At 44.7% G+C, this 17097-nt stretch overlaps 1 protein-coding gene across 2 annotated transcripts in view; it reads right to left on the reverse strand.

The window, feature by feature from the left end:
- Nucleotides 1-17097, reverse strand: part of TRABD2B (TraB domain containing 2B) — a 245516-nt gene that overhangs the window by 96269 nt on the left and 132150 nt on the right. For both annotated transcript variants that reach the window (XM_083157356.1, XM_083157355.1), the window contains one exon: nucleotides 12866-13040. In XM_083157356.1, coding sequence (XP_083013482.1) covers nucleotides 12866-13040 — 175 coding nt within the window. The remainder of the gene's footprint in view (nucleotides 1-12865; nucleotides 13041-17097) is intronic.

Consider the following 17097-nt stretch of genomic DNA (forward strand, 5'->3'; position numbering starts at 1 on the left):
TGTGTCCCTTTAACACTTATATCAGTGTTGGTGTTAACAGTGTGTGTAGAAGATTAATGACTGTGGCAGTGAAAGGGTTAAGAGCATCTCCTCACAACTCTTTAGGACTGGTATTTGCTACTGAAATGTCAGAGGTCCAATGAATCTTCTCTCCTGCACAGGAATTCCACCATACAAAGGGGGAATTGTTCCAGGGTAATTCCCCTGAGTTTATTGCAGGATACTTAAAGTAGATGGGGGTTAAAAGGCATTTCTAATGGGCCCAGTTTGACACGGCAAGCACTTGATATTTCAAGCCAGTTACCATAGGTGATGATAAATACACATGAATTGCAGAAGGTTCAGTGGAATGTCAGAGGTGTCTCAATCAAAGATCCCATTGTATGCAGGGTGACAGGTCATGTGACAAGAGTACATTAACCAATCCTGGGGCTGGAAGATGTTAAGGGGGATCATTATGTGACCCCTCTGAAACCACAACAATCTCTCAGCAGCACTTAGCATGAGACTGACGGACAGTATGAAACACAAACAATAAGAGCAGGGCAACCTGAACCTTGAACTTTATGGGATGGTAGAAAAAACGGGAAAAATAAATATTAGCTCTCCACATGAGATGTAGAGCGGTATTTACTAAATGAGGAGGCCAGCTCTTATGATAACACTGCTCAGAGGGCAGGCGAGAGAATACTTTATGCTCATTGTTCCTCCTGTCTGGGCTCAGAGTGAGGGAAGCAGGGTTGCTGTGGGGCGGTGCTGTTGAGACATAGCGTCAAACTTTTGCAAATTAAAAAATATTGACTAGTTAGCAGCCCGTCAAAGTGACAGAACATCATAACAGTAATGTCAGCACCGGCGGCTGTGGGCAGCTGACTGGAGCTGCACTTGAATTGCTCTGGTGGGCGCCATCTAATTGCCACCGGCATGCACAACACTTGAATTCCCCCCATAGGGGTGATGAGCAGCATTAGGTTTTTTTTTTATACAGGATTTGCATGTCCCTATAAAGACCTATAACCTTTTATAGATGGGTACCTGGGTAAATGTACAAAAATCTGGGCTATTGGGTGGGTATTTGATATGACATGAACATAAAGCCTCAGCCAACACACACCGAACAGAACAGTGCTATCTGCACACATCATGGAACCAGAATCAAGCCATCAGACATTTCATTTCATTTGCATTGGAGCTAACTATGATAATATGGTTGCTATGGTTACAGAACAGACAGGCACGTAACACCATCGTATGAAATAAGCCCCGTCATATGAAAGATACTGTCAAACATACATTTCTTGAGGTCTAGACAAAGAGCTAAGTGCTAAAATATGCCATAGATAATGACTTGGTTGGCTCATACTTGTCTATTCTCAATGAATGTTACTGTATGGGGACGCTTGAATTTCGGGGTGGTATCTCAGACTCACTAGGGAATATACCATCCTCCAGGTTCCTGCACAAGTCCCTGGTGAAATGGGCAACAATGCAGGGGGTTTGGTGAATAGATTAGTACAGGGTTGCCGACTTTTTCTATCTCCTCTCCTCCAGCTGCAGTTCGGGGGCGGAGCTTGAGTATTACATCATTAAGCCCCACCCCCAGGTTGTAAAAAAAACCCTCCAATTGACGGATCTCCGTGGAGGGGGCTAAAATGCCGCGATTGTGGACATTTTAGCTCCGCCCCCTCGTCTGAGACCAGCGGATTACCGCATTTAAACCCAGAGGTATGGGGGAAGACGCTGCAATTGGGGGGTGGTGTGGGGGTCCCCCAGAATCCGTGAGAATCCGTGAGGGTTGCCCACTTTTCCAGGGGGCAGGGAGGAGGAACCGATTTTCGGGATCCTCCCGGCCATTCCGGGAGGGTAGGCAACCCTGGATTAGTATCATGGTGGGACTGAAGCATGACAACTACTTACAACTATTTATTTATTACCAGTTATTTATATAGTGCACACATATTCCACAGCGCAGTACAGAGAATATTTGAACAGTCACATCAGTCCCTGCCCCAGTGGAGCTTACAATCTATATTCCCTACCACATGTACATACACACCCATTAAGTTTTGGGTTCATTTTGTTGGCAGCCAATTAACCTACCTTTTCCATGTTGACCTATTGCTTGCGTCGACCTTTTGACCACGTCGACCTAAAGTATGTCAACATTTTTTAATGCATTGACCTATGACCTGGCGAACCTATGACCTATGACCTGCATTGACCTATGACCTGGTCAAACTATTCACTGTCAACCTTATTACTGTTGACCATATGACCCATACCCCTCAAAGGGTAGAACCAATTAACTACGCAGCAGCGGTCCCACTATGAACCGCGGCTGTATTTGCAGGTGCCCCTTCAGGGCTTGGAGCCCGGGCGTTGGTGACTCCATTGTCTCTGGAAGTTACGCTCATGAGTGCGACTGTTAGGCAATAACTCACCACATACTATTCGAGTGACCTTAATTTGGAGCAACCCAAAACTATTAGAGATCAGAGAAGTTGAATTCATTTGCACCTGTGTGTCAGTGCTGACTCGATCTGGTTTCTCTAACTCCAGACCGGCACTTAGGGACGATTCTACCTTCCAAATCTAAACTTTTTATTTTTCTCCCATTACTGCTCTTATAACATTATTTAAACATAAAAATGAAACGTACCAGAACCAAGCATTGGTTGTAACTTCTAAGCGAACGGCCTGGTGCCAGAATATTAATTTCCATTCTAACAGCTTAAGTGTACTTGGCCACAATTCAAATTGACAAACGTTAAAGATTTCTCTTTAGAAAACAAAGTATATTCTGCTAAAAGGTACTAACAGGACTCACGGCACGGTAATAAAGGACAGGCCGTTTCAGGCTGTAAGACTGTGTAATCAATTTTAATTTGCCATGTATCAAGAGCCAGAGTGTTCTGGCTTGCAACGGCAATTGTACGCGCCATCTGGACGATCCACAGTGAATCAGAAAGATTTGCTTGTCTATATTGAGTTTTACAGCACTACATCTAACCTGCAATATTCCTGGCAATTTATAACCATTCCGTGAACTAAACTAGAATTGCAGGAACAGAGCCGTTCTCTGCAAATCATTTCAAAAGGAAATTGTAGCTCCAGTAAGAGTCGCAGAGGAGGATGCAAAAACGCTTTGCACAAATTCACTTATTATTGCACCATGCTTATAAAGTTTTCCTTATTCATTACTGCTATGTACTCAGTCTTTTAAATGGCCATATTCTTCTGCTGCGGCATACAGAATACACAGGGCCTTATTCAGATTAATTCGGAACGAGGCAAATTCGTCCCCGTTCCGATGTTTGAGGGAATGCGCATGTGCAAGTGCGTGTCTCCATGAAAACGCTGGGTGTTTCCATAGGTACGTGGGCGGGCCGATGTTTGCCGGAGCGGGCGGCTGACATTGCAGGACGCAGTGGCGTAACTTTGGAGGGTGCAGGGGTTGTAGCTGCTATGGGGCTCGGCCACTTGGGGGGGGGGGGGGGGCAAGGACCAGCAGCTATCCCTTGCACCCTTTAGCAATTGTTTTTACATTTTAAAGCAGCGCCTCAGGGAAATTATGGCAGCACTGCAGCGGGGACGTGGCTGTTCTAGGAAAACCCCACCCACCCCCATAACATCCCATAAGCAGAGGTGGTCACGCAATGCCCTACCCCTTTCTGATGCTGCTGGGCTTGGCGGCATGATCTGGCCCCAGCGGAAACAAAGAAAAGCTGCGCACTTAACACTGAAGTGTGGGAGGACCAGAGCCCATGTGCAGGGGACCCGGCCGGCACCTATGTGCCAGCCGGCACAGGAGACCCGGCTTTCACAGAGCCGATGTACAGGAGACGCAGCGCTGATTTGCTGGAGACCCGGTGCTCACATGAAGAGACCCAGCACTGATGATTCCACTGACCCCCAATGCAAGCACTGCTTGCACTGAAGGGGGAGGGGGGCAGTGCAAGCTGCATAGTGTACCTGGAGGGGGAATGGTATTAGAAGTTAAAAGATAATGCCTGTTTCAAACATTTCAACCCCCTGCTCCCCCCTCTCTCTCCTCTTTTTCTGTGTCCACTCTTTTTCTCTCTCTCACTTTCCCTCCCCCTCACTGTCTCACCCACAGCCCTTCTAGCCTCCTGCCACCCTTTCTGTCACACTTCTCTCTCTCTCTCCCTTTACCCCTGCCAATTCAACTCTTTCTCTCACTACACCCCCCCCCCCCCCCACACACACACACACACACTCCCCTCCTCTTTCTTCCTACCTAGCGGAACTTTCTCTCTCTCTTGCTCTCTCCGAGTCACTCCCACTTTCTCTCACACACACCTCTCACTTGTTCTCTCTCTCTCTCTCTCCCCCATCTCTCGCTGATGCTCTCTCTCATCTCTCCCACTGGCACCCCCTTTCTCTCCCTTACACCCCCTCTTTCTTTCTCTCTCTCCCTCACACAGTCACACTCCTCTTTCTCATGACCTCACTCTGTCTCTCCCTGACACCCTCTCTCTGATGCTCTTGCGTTCTTTCTTCTGCCCACCTAAGGGGCATTGTAGTGACAATAGGGGGGGCACAAAGTTCTAGTTACGCCCCTGGCAGGACGTCATCCACCCGCCCCGTCTTCTTGTAGGCGCACTCAAATAAAAGTCAGTTTTCACTGACTTCTATTTGCAAAGGCAGGAGAAATCAATCGATGGTCGGTGACCATCGAATGATTTCTCCTGCAGCGGGCGTTCGGACGGGCGGCGACCTGGCGTCTCAGGCGCTCGTTAATGTGTGATCTTCGCAGCTTACCGAGCCAAGCTGAATGGGGCCCACGATGCGCTGAGACACAAAAGCACAAAAGAGTGCACATTGTACCACTCCAAATAGTAAAACAAGCAAAATAATCATGAAGAGATTAAAAGAGAAGAAAAATCAACAAAGTGCATAAGCTGTGGGTTCTGAGGAGGATTGTCAGGGCTCTGCCAGCCCCAACTCTGTCTAAGTAACTAATCCAGTGCATCTGGAGGGGATAAATGGAGTCGGAGGCCCCGGGAAGCTGTTCTCGGAGAACTGTCTCAGCAGCGAGTATGTGGATTTGCGGAGGCAGGGTGCCGTTTTCTGCACATTCAGTGCTAGGAGCACCAGCTGTATACGTGCCAATGCAGTGCCATATGTTGTGTTACTACAGGGCTCACACCAGCAAAAGGTGCACAGAGGCTACTGTAATAGCAGAGGATATGTGAGCCTTGGTACTAGGTGTCCAGTACATGGATTCAGCTGGGACTTTGTGATGTGCTAAAGTCATCCTTATTCAGGGCAAGTCAAATAGATGGTTCAGGTTATAATCTCCCTAGGGTAGGCAACCAGCTGCTGTGGAACACAGTGGGGGTACAGCCAGCAGTCATACAATTGTATACACAGTGGGGGTACGGACAGCAGTCATACAATTGTATACACAGTGGGGGTATGGCCAGTAGTCACACAACCATATACACAGTGGGGGTATGGAGAGAAAGTGGGCGACCCGCACCATCTGTGGTAGATTTTATTTATTTGCAATTATGAATGGAAATGGTCCCACCAATGGGGATTTATTATATATAAATATGCCCCAATTGGTTGAGGGTGCCGTCAACTGATTTAGCATATATAGAATACAAATAGAAGAAAAGCAAATCAGTTTAGTATGACACACTCCTCATTCATAGTGTCAACAAAGTGACTAAAAATTGTGCTGTACCTTTAATAAGTGTAAATACTTTTTATATTTTATTTTTTATCCATATCACTTACAGGCCATCATTTGTTGCAGCAATAATCTGTAATTTTTATTAATTATGCTTGACCCGATGATCTGTTTCCCTGTATCAGGGATTACAGTGGCGAAAATATTAAAAAAAGAAAGATTGTGAAGTATAGAGAAAAATAAGTTATGAAAGATTAAAATAACTGGTCCTAGGTTAGTCTTGAAAAAGCCGACAGGGCGAAATGCGCATCGGCTGTTTGCTCTGTTAACAGTGTTAATATCAGTCAAATGTATTTATATGTTTAAATGTCTAATGTCATGTTAGGTCCGAGCTTATAGTATAAGAACAGTAACGGCAAGTGAAGTACATCAGCGTGCACTTCAGGCGCTGACATGCTGGCACAGTGCAGGGATTAGATCCCAAATAACGGGTGTCACTGGCCGCGATCCATCCACTACACGCTCCGGCGCGTGTGTATCGCCAACACGCAGGCACAGTACAGGGATCAGATCCCCAACAGCGTGTGTAACTAGCCGGGATCTGTCTTCTACACGCTCCGGCGCCTGTATGTGGCTAGCATGATCTTGTAAAACTGCCGGTATTTGGCAGACAAGATCATAGCACTAGTTTTGTGTATAATATCCCAGCACCAATAGCGCTACTAAAATAGATTAAGCGCAGTTATATCACAAATACACTGGTGTACACCACAGACTGCTAGCGCTATTAAGCGTGGAAAGTGGAATATAAATAACGCCAGCTATTATAAGACTGGGAGTACAACTTGATGCAGACTTGCACCTAAGTGTAATCATGGTCTGTGACAACAAGCGTCACTAAAAGTGATAATCCAGAAATTAAAGATATGTACACAGTGTGTCTGAGAAACTACTAAGTATACTGCCTTGCATACACACTGTGACATTATCGTGCCAACCTGCACTACTGCACATGTGAACTAACACCCTATATATTGTACCTATAGGCAGCTTACTGGGCCACACGGCAGGTTACTACCTTTCTATCATCTATACAATCTATAGGCATTGTGTTTTAATACAACTGTAACACTAGGTGACTAGCTTACTTTCTGATCATAATTGATACAGAGGCTAGGATCTGCTCACAGTGTGTGTGGACGCATACTACAGACAGTAAAACGACTACAAGACACTTATGTGGTATTATTACAATGTATCATGCAAGTAGCAACATATACTGAATTGTTGCAAACATGACATTCTAAGTGTGAATACCAGCAAACAGAAACTCCCCATAGGAGAGGAAAGTGCTCAATAAACCACTAAAACACACAATACAAGTAGACATTTTACTCAAGATTGGGATTAGAACCATTTATTATATACATTTGTACTGAAATAATATATACTATACCTACCTGCACCATAAGCGGGATTTATCAATTAAATTAATCAACCACTGTTAGCAGAGAGTTATTTTAATCTTTCATAACTTCTTTTTCTCTATACTTCACAATCTTTCTTTTTTTTTATATTTTCGCCACTGTAATCCCTGATACAGGGAAAAAGATCATCGGGTCAAGCATAATTAATAAAAATTACAGATTATTGCTGCAACAAATGATGGCCTGTAAGTGATATGGATCCAAAAAAAATATATAAAAAGTATTTACAGTTATTAAAGGTACAACACAATTTTTAGTCACTTTGTTGACACTATGAATGAGGAGTGCGTCATACTAAACTGATTTGCTTTTCTTCTATTTGTACAGTGGGGGTATGGTCAGCATTGGACCGAGAAAGCGTATAAAAACTGCCCAAATCGTATATGCCTAACCTACGACCGCGCATCGGATCGGATCCAGAGATTGCAAGCACTGCACTTGAGAGCTCTCGGATCTGGCAGCACTTGCTGGGATCTCATACAACACATGGGAGAAGATGTAAAAATGCCAAAATGCCGGGGCCATAGTTGAGGAATATTAATAACTTTAGTTATTGATGGCAATTGATCCGAAAGCAATTAAAGTTTATTTAAATATAAACAGTTGCTGTGAGCGAGGCTGACGTTTTACCCGGATATTTTGTAAATCTCTCACAGCAACGTTGGCGCTCAAAGGGTTAAGCCTTAAAAAGAGATAAACGCAGGGGTAATAAAGAGTGATAAATGTCCAGCCAATCAGCTCCTTCCTGACATTGTTCAAACACAGCCTGTGACATGACAGGTAGGAACTGATTGGCTGGCTGTTTATCACTCACCATTTTATCACTTTTGAAGCTTAGTGCATCTGGCCCTTTATCACCCTCGCGTTTATCTCTTTTTTTAGGGCTTAATACAGTTGTATTGCATTGTATGCTAATATACTGCATACAATGTGGTCCCCTGTGGGCAGTAACCGAGGTATCGCAAGCAACTACATATATAGCAGAGCTCACAATTCAGCTTGTTAAATGTGAATGAATCCACCGTTAGCACAGCTAGATCAGCTCTAAAGCGCCGTACACATGGAGCAATATGATTACTGTGCAATATATTGCTCAATGTCCCGTTTTCATCAGCAACCAGAGATGGTCGCTGATAAAAACGGTGGAAGCCGCACCAGTGACCAACCCATGGCTGATCGAGGGAGCGCGCTCCAATCGACAGTTGCCTCGTTCACACGGGGATATGGTCACTCATCAACCGTATCCCTGGCCAGGGCCGCCGACAGGGGGTGCCCTGGGTACAGCTGCCCCGGGCTGTGGAGGGGCCCGGGCAGCAGCCCACAGCCCGGCACCCGCACCCAGCCTCCCTCAACCAGCGCCGGCGGCCAGGCACGCACAATGCACAGTGCAGCCTGCAGAGCGCCGAGCCTAGGACACAGAGGGGCTCGGTGCTCTGCAGGCTGCACTGTGCAGTGTGTGCTCCGAATCCGACAGGGGAAATTGAAGGAGCCGGAGGACGTTGCCGCGACATGATGGTAAGTAATGGGTAGGGGGAGGCGGGGTGCTGGCAGGCGGGGGCGGGCACGTGGGGGGGGGTGCGGCCGGAGGTATGGTGCTGTGCCACTGGGGGCCCGGACTGTAGGTCAGTCCCGGGCCCCAATATTTCTAGTGGCGGCCCTATCCCTGGTGATTATGGCTGAAATCGCCCCGTGTGTACGGGGCTTAAGGGTTCGGAAGTGCCGGATCAGCCTCTCTGTGAGATACTGTAACATCGGTTTCAGCCCGGGAACCTGTGCTGAATTTCCCGTGAGGCACGTGCCTAGGGGCGGCACATGTTTGGGGGCGGCACTTGGATGCTTGTGATAGTACTGTCACCCTGAAATATACCAGTAAGTGCAAAATATACACTGTACTGTACCCTATTCCATCTTAAATAGAGTGTAAATGGATAGGACATGCAGATACTGCCCCTGTAAAATGTCCTATATAGTAAATATGTATACATAATAGAACATGTCACAGTTAGTGTTTTTTTTTTAAATGAATCCATTAAATTGGCTATTATAAAATGAGGGCTTATAAGTAATCAATACAAATAATACAATTAGGCGGGGCAGCCGTTATTGTTGTGCCTAGGGGTGCCATCACCCCTAAATCCGCCCCTGCCGAGAACGATCGCTCTTGTGAATGTCTGGACAGCACTGCGGGGATCACGCACTGCCCACGGTCTCCGTCTATAATCTAAACAAGGAAACATTCTGTGTGAACGTATTCTGAATTAATTCTATAATTAATATTAATGGATCTGCCTGTACTGCTTCCGTCAGACTAACGGGGGAACAGAAAAATCTTTGTCCGCAGGACGGAGATGAAAGGAGAAGCGTTTTGTCAAATCCTGTAATCCAGTAAATGTATAACATGAGTCTGCTCATGCACCTTATTTGCATATGGTACCTCCAGCTGGGACAGTGGCCCCTGTGAATGGCGGTTGTTCCCATCTCAAAAGGGCCGGGGGTATAATCTTCCTTTGCAGTCAGCTCTGGATGTCTGATTTGCATTCAGAAGTGGACTCCAACCTTACTGCCTTTGAAGTGGGTAACGCTGAGTTTAATCCCACTATGAACGCCTCATTGTTTTTTTGGCAGGCCATCTTCTTTTCATGGGGTGCGACAACAAAAAAAATGGTTTCCATGGCTTGAAGCAAAATTTGGCTGTTTTATGAATAAACTTCCCCCCCCCTCATCATTCAGGAGATATGCTATAGAAAGAAACCACCATCTTGCTTGGAGTTCTGCTCAACAAAGTGTCACGATTTGTCTGAGACTCAAAACAGTAAAGTGCGCTGAAGTATTCCCCCAGCCCTCCATTGGGAATGGCACAAAACCACTTTCCAAAGCTTTAATCAGTGATTGACGCACCGGAGAGATCAAGTTCTTCAATTGCAAATCTTTAACGTGGACAAAATGTGAAAATGGAGTCAATGTATTACTATGCCCCTTATATCTGCATCCCCGCTTATTGTAGGGAGTCACAGAGGGTGGGAGATACCAAGCAGTGGCGGTATGTCCCGCAGCCAATCGCGACGATGCTCATCGCATATGTACTAACATATGCGATGAGCAAATCAAAGGGCAGCTCTCCAGATAAGAGCTTCCCTTTGTGATCCCCGCGGCTGCCTGGACTTCCTTGTTTCTAATGGGAAAGTCCAACTGCGCATGTGAAGAGAAGCCAGTGGCCGTGGGACATGCTGAGAGGGATCCGGGGTGGATCCCTCACACAGCAGCGATGCGATTAGCAGCCCCGCAGCAAAGCCCTACCGGGTGGGGATTGAGTGAATTTGAAAATGCGGTAAAAACGCAGAAAACTGGGTTTTTACAGCATTTTTTTTTTTTACTACATCCCACCCAGGATGTCTTAAGGCCGCCATACACTATGCGATTTTGGGCCGATTCCATCAGAAGGCGTATAGTCATTTGACATGTTATTTTAAAGATGTAATAGCCGCCTCTGCCCGCCCGCTAAATGACAGCATGAGGATTATCACCGCTGCCCGCCCCACTGTCACTGGCATCCCCCGCTGCAAGAAGAGACGCTGCTGCCAGCAAGCTGCACAGTGAGAGCACGGTGATTATCACCGCCGCCCGCCCCACTGTCACAGGCATCCCCCGCGGCACCCAGAGATGCTGCTGCCAGCCCCCACTGCCGCCGCTGCTCACCGGCACCGCCGGTGCCCCCCCCCCCTGCTCCTCACCGCCCGGCAGCTCCCTGGTTTATTTTATATGTGATAAATCTTATGCGATTTATCACATGTAAAAAATGGCACATCAAGTGCCACATTGTATGTGAGCTTCCCGGGGAGCTGCCGGGCGTCTCGCAGGAGAATTGGGTCCGACTTGTCCCTAGGACAAGTCGGCCTAATGTATGGGGGCCTTTAGAGTCAAAGGAAGTCACAGGTGACATGTTGCCCACCCCTGCGGGGATCTCCGTCCTGCCTGTGTCGCTTCAACCTATTGATGAAGGAATACAAATGACTCCTGTGTGGAAACAGTGCATGTATGTGATCACAAAAGAAAACGACATGTGATTGTGAAGACGTCCAGAGGCGGCGGAGGGACAGGTAAATAACCATAGCAACACCATATGCCCCATTTACAGTCAACTTTTCCTTGCTAACAATATTCAGACAAAGCCTAATAAATTAATGCTAATTTGAAGATGAAGAAGGGCCAAAAGCCCCCAAATAATTTTCAGATATAATGCCCTGAAGAGATCTAATAAGATCGAAAGAATTTGAAGTTGTAAGGTGAATTTTGCTATTGACTTTTCTGGCTATACAATATACAGTATAATCTGTTGATACAGTATCATATTTACATTTTCCAAGTTTATTTTTTAACATTTATTAGATAGTTCTAGCATATTAGCATCTGAACCTGAAAAGGGAACATGTAATACCGTGCTTAGCTCCGCCCACAGTTCCTGCTGTCAAATGATGTATTTTCTAGAGATGTGCAGGCTCTGATTTACTCTGATTTCAAAGCAGGATCTTATTGGCTATGAAATGTCAACAACTGTCATGTGATTTGGGATAGCCAATAAGATCCTGCTTTGAAATCAGAGTAAATCAGAACCTGCACATCTCAAGTATTTTCTTGTAGGATTATTCTGACATTTATAATTTCCTTTTTTTTTTTTCTGTTAGTTTTGTAAAGAAGGCTTTGGGCAAAATGTAACAGGGTGCAATTTTTTTTAGACAGGTGCGATTTTTGGTCAAAAACAGCCGAATTTGTACATTTTCCGAGTTTGCACTTTTTGACGCGAAGTGCGCACATTTTGACCAGGCGATATTTGGTCACACTTCAGTTCACATACAGATGTTTTACCATTATAAAGTATACAACTTGCAAAATATAATAGGGTGCGATTTTTGGTACACGCCATTTTTTTTTTTTTATATATAAATATCGCACACTTTCGTGTCTAAAAAAAAAATGTCGCACATGTCTAAAAATTGCACATTATCATTACGAAAAGGTGCACAGGTCTAAAAAAACGCACAATTTCCTTACTAAAGACTGCAATTTTTTTCTTACTAAAAATTGCAGTAACTCGCATGCGAATTCCGATCTTGTCTTAAAAATCCTAATTACATTTACTTTTTTTTTTTATTGCAATTTTTTCCCCATGCGATTTAGTGCAATTTGAAAACATGACTAAAAATCACACCCTACTACATTTCCCCCTTTTAGAACCATTTTACTCAAACACTGATTTATTGGCGCACCATTGCTTTATTTAGCACACCATTTTTGTTCCCAAAACTCTACCCCAAACCCCTTGTCTATCTTATTTATAGCATGCGATAAACCTGTCATAGGGCCTGTTTCAGAGTTGATCGCAAATGTAAAGTCTTCAAACGGGCAAAACTATGTTGCACCCAGTGACGGGCTGGGACCTGAAGGTTATATATGTGATTGTTATGCAGGAAGTGCCTCTACAACCATGGTTCAGCATGGCTGCAGCTAGTAAAGACATACTTCTGCAGCTCTCCAGAATCCTGTGGTTATTTGCACACAGATCACTTTACAAATGTTAAACATTATTTTCCCGCAACAAAACAGTATATCCGCAATATTCAGCATCCACTGAAAACCCCTTGATAATCAGACATTTAAAGTGAGTTAGAGATTCATGAGACTGTAAATCACAATTCCGTATGTTACAAAACTTAAACAGTACCTGCTCCAAATGCAAAGAAGAAACTCTTGTCCCGGTTTTCCCTCAGGAGGCCCATCACCCTTCTTGCCATCCTTTCATTCCTTTTATAAATAAGCTCCTGTCTGAAGTAAATGTCTATCTCCTGCGCAGTAATCTGGTCGTTTGTTGGTAGAGTGGTGTTGATAAAGTTCGGAACCTGCAAAAAAAAAAAAAAAAAAGTGAAAATAAAATATGGTGAAAATGAAACTTTTTTCTTCTATTTTTATTGAAGCATCAAATGTGCATCAAACAAAAAATAAACAGATATACTAGACCAAAATAACATCAGTCAATGAAAAAACAACTAAGCAAGATGTCTCAGCGAAGACACATTATAGTGTATCAATCAGAACATTTTACATAAATTCAAACATATAACAAAACAAAAAAAAAAAAAAACATCACGTATCCTCTTTTCCATCCATCCCAGGAGGGGAGGGGAGGTTTTTCCTGCATTTTTAAATTACTGGGTACACTGGGCATGTTCAGCAGCTCTGCTCTGTCCCTAAAGGTGCCCATACATGTTACAATTAATGTATACAATATTGTATACAATATCGCATATCATCACATCACGGTTTTGCGATGAGATGAGATCTAGTCAGTGGCGTAAGTTTGTCCCAGTTGCCCGGAGGCAAGATGAATATTGGTGCCCCCCCCCCCACACACACACACACACACACACATTGTTTTTCAAAATATATATCATCTGTTATATTATATATTATATACTGTATATGTATACAGAAAGAGAGAGAGAACACGTAAATATTTCAGAACTCAGCCACAGAAGCGATTTTGATGGCTTTCAATTACGTTTTTAAACTGGCAGTGGTGGAGAGGTGCCCCCTTGAGAGCAGGAGCCTGGCAGCAGATGATTACATTGCCTCCCAGAATTCTGCCTCTGGATCTAGTGCAAAAAGTATGTGCTGCACAAAACCGAGATGCGATGAGATGCGATATTGTATACAATAATTGTAATGTGTATGGGCACCTTTACACTGCATGATATGGTGGCTGCTCAATTGATCATATTACATATCTGTGCTATTTTTGTCATAATTTAATTTAAGGCACTTGCCAAGAGGAATGGGGTTTCCGGGCAACCAGCCCCCTCCCCCTGCGTTTGCCTATGCTGTAATGCACAGCAGAACTAGACCATGCACCCACCTCAAAATCACATTCCACCCAAAACAGACTATTTATCTGCTGTGTAGAGTTGAAATTCATAGCTTTTTACCATGACAAATATGATATACAGCCAAGTACAGCATTGTTGGAGCTTTTAGAGTAGACAAAAGCATAAATTCACACATTAACTGCACACAATAACTGCCAACTCACAGGAAAACTGTCAAAACATTGGGGACAGAGCACCCTGTAGACCTATGTAATCAGTCTCTGCTGAGTTTGTTTGATGTAAAAGGACATTTCTTTATGTTCCCTCAAACAAACCCCAATTATGATTGATGGAGCCTTGTAAAGACCAGCTCATAGCTTGTCCAGGCAGCAATGAATGCAAAAGGTAGCCATTCCCACTATCCAAACATCTGACAAAAACTGATCACAATCAGCACTCATTATACCATATATAGTGCAGTCCGTTTAAATATAGCATTAATCATTCTGCTGCAGACAATTAACCCTCTCACTGGCAGGTTAAGGGGCCTACACACTGGGCCATTTCAGGCATAGTTGCCTACCCTTCTGCATTCTGCAGGAGACTCCCTGAAATAGCAGCAATCTCCCTCTCGCCCTCATTAGTCTAGCAATCTCCCTCATTTCACCTAGCCCACATTACACTGTTATATTTTTGGGGAAAAAAGGAATGAGAGGTAGATACATTTACATTGAATCATCAGCACCATTTCCCAGAACTTTACCAAGTATAGTAGCTCTTACTAACTGCTTTGGGGCTCATATACATTTGGATATAAGTAATTTTATAAGATTCCTCTCAGATGTAGCAGTACACACCCACGCTTCTAGGTGCCACGTTCACAATCTCTTTTCACAATCTCTCCATATATTAAACTAGACACGCCCTATGGGAGGAGCATGACATGCCCCCTCAATGGGCTGCTGTGCAAAATTTTACTACCAACTATAATCTCCCTGAAACTAGTTTTCAAAAGTAGGCAAGTATGATTTCAGGGCATTTTCTACTGGGGCTTACACATGGGGCAATTTCAGGGCATTTTGTAAGCAATCTCACTAGATCGTTTTGAAAATACCCCATAATCAGTCTGTGAGTAGGGGCAATAACAACAAGGTAAAAATACCGACATTTAGAATGTAGACAGGTGAAAAAGTCAACATGACTTTCGGTCGACAGGTCGCGAGGTCGACATGGGTTTTTTCACTGTTTTTTGACCCGAATGTCGACACAGTCGACATGGACACAGTTGGAAGTCAATTGCAGCCTACATTCTATATGTCTGTATTTTGACCTTGTCGGGATTTTAAATGTCGGGATTTTGACCTTGTCTGGATTTTAAATGTCGGTATTTTGACCTTGTCAAGATTTTGACCTTCTCAGGATTTTAAATGTCGGGATTTTTACTTTGTTGGAATTTTGACCGTCGGTCAATGGTTGTCGGTATTTTGACCATCGGGATTTTGACTGCATCCCCAACAGCCATTTGGGTAAAAAGCCACATAAAGCACATGTACATGAGGAAGAGATCTGTCAGCTCAGAGGTGTCTCTCTGTCCAGGATATCTGCAATATGTCCATAAAGGAGACACATACGATGATTCTGCCCTGCAATGTTGCCTATACAGTCAAACCACCGACTGACGCCTGTTGCATTAATCATCCTAACTACATGCAGTTCAATCCCATTCTTAGCATGTGTCATTCCCCATGATTCAATGCAGCAAGGCAGCTGTTGTTACACTGATTTATTTAGGCCATTTGCCTCCTTAACGATCAGACACAGATCAGGAACTTAGGACAAATTCCAAGGCAATTAGCAGCCTGTTAACCACAGTCACAGCTTGAAGCAGCGCTCTGAGACTTCATGTCGGGATGCACAGATCTCCCCGACGTGTCTACTGGATGACAGGCCAACTTTCCATCTTCATTCATTCAGGAAAATAAAGGGCTGGTGGCTGTGATTATAAATGGTAAAAGCAGGCATGAAATACTGCAAATGTGCAACATCAGTATACAGAAGGAGTACCTCACGTCCCCAGCTCTCGCCAGCTACTCCACCTGACGGGGACGCGTGAGCGGCTCACACGCCTGCACGTCCCTGCCCATCTCAGCTTCAGGGAGACAGACAGAGTTAGGAGGGGGGTGCAGGGGGCGAAGGGGAAAGGTGGGGAGCGACAGGGAGGTGGCGGAAAGCTCAGACGAAACGGGGCGTGCAAGCGCTTCTGCTGGAGATTCTATCGCCAGTCCCCAGCTAAATTACATCTGTAGGTGTCACCTAATAATCACACTATGTTCAAGGACAACATTAAAGGGGCATTCTCAGTGGCGTAAGTTCGTTCCAGTTGCCCGGAGGCAAGATATATATTGGTGCCCCCCCCACACACACACACACACACACACACACACAAAATCCTATATAACCTTATATAAAATATATATTTCTGTTCAGAAATATAGATAGAACTCAGCCACAGAAGCAATATTGTTGGCTTTTAAATGACTAATTTAAACTTCCAGGGGGAGGAGAGGTGCTCCCTTGGGAGCAGGAGCACTGCGGCAGATGACTCCATTGCCTCCCAGAGTTCTGCCTCTGGGCATAATGTACATACATGGCGATATCCTATTTCTAAGTGATCTGTCTAATGGCCTGATTCTGATTTACTTACAGAAGCAAATTCCAAATGAAGCAAATGGACAAAACCATGTGCGCTGCAAGGGGGACAGATGTTAAATGTGCAGAGAGAGTTACATGTGGGTGTTATTTTGTTTCTGTGCAGAGTAAATACTGGCTGCTTTATTTTTTGCACTCCAGTATAGATATCTAACAAACCCAACCACAATCTAACTCTCTCTACACATGTTACATCTGCCCCCCCTCCAGTGCACATGGTTTTGTCCATTAGAGATAATTTGCTTTTGCAAGTGAACCAGAATCAGGCCCTAGATCAGTGGCGTGACTACTGTAAGGCAGCCCCCGCTGCCGCTTGGGGGAGCAAGCGGCAGCGGGGTCTGTGTGGGCGCCAGCACCTGCTTCATGCACTGACATGCTGCTGCCT

This window comes from Crinia signifera, chromosome 8 (genome assembly GCF_055691185.1).
Source record: "Crinia signifera chromosome 8, ASM5569118v1, whole genome shotgun sequence".
Taxonomy (NCBI): Eukaryota; Metazoa; Chordata; class Amphibia; order Anura; family Myobatrachidae; genus Crinia; species Crinia signifera.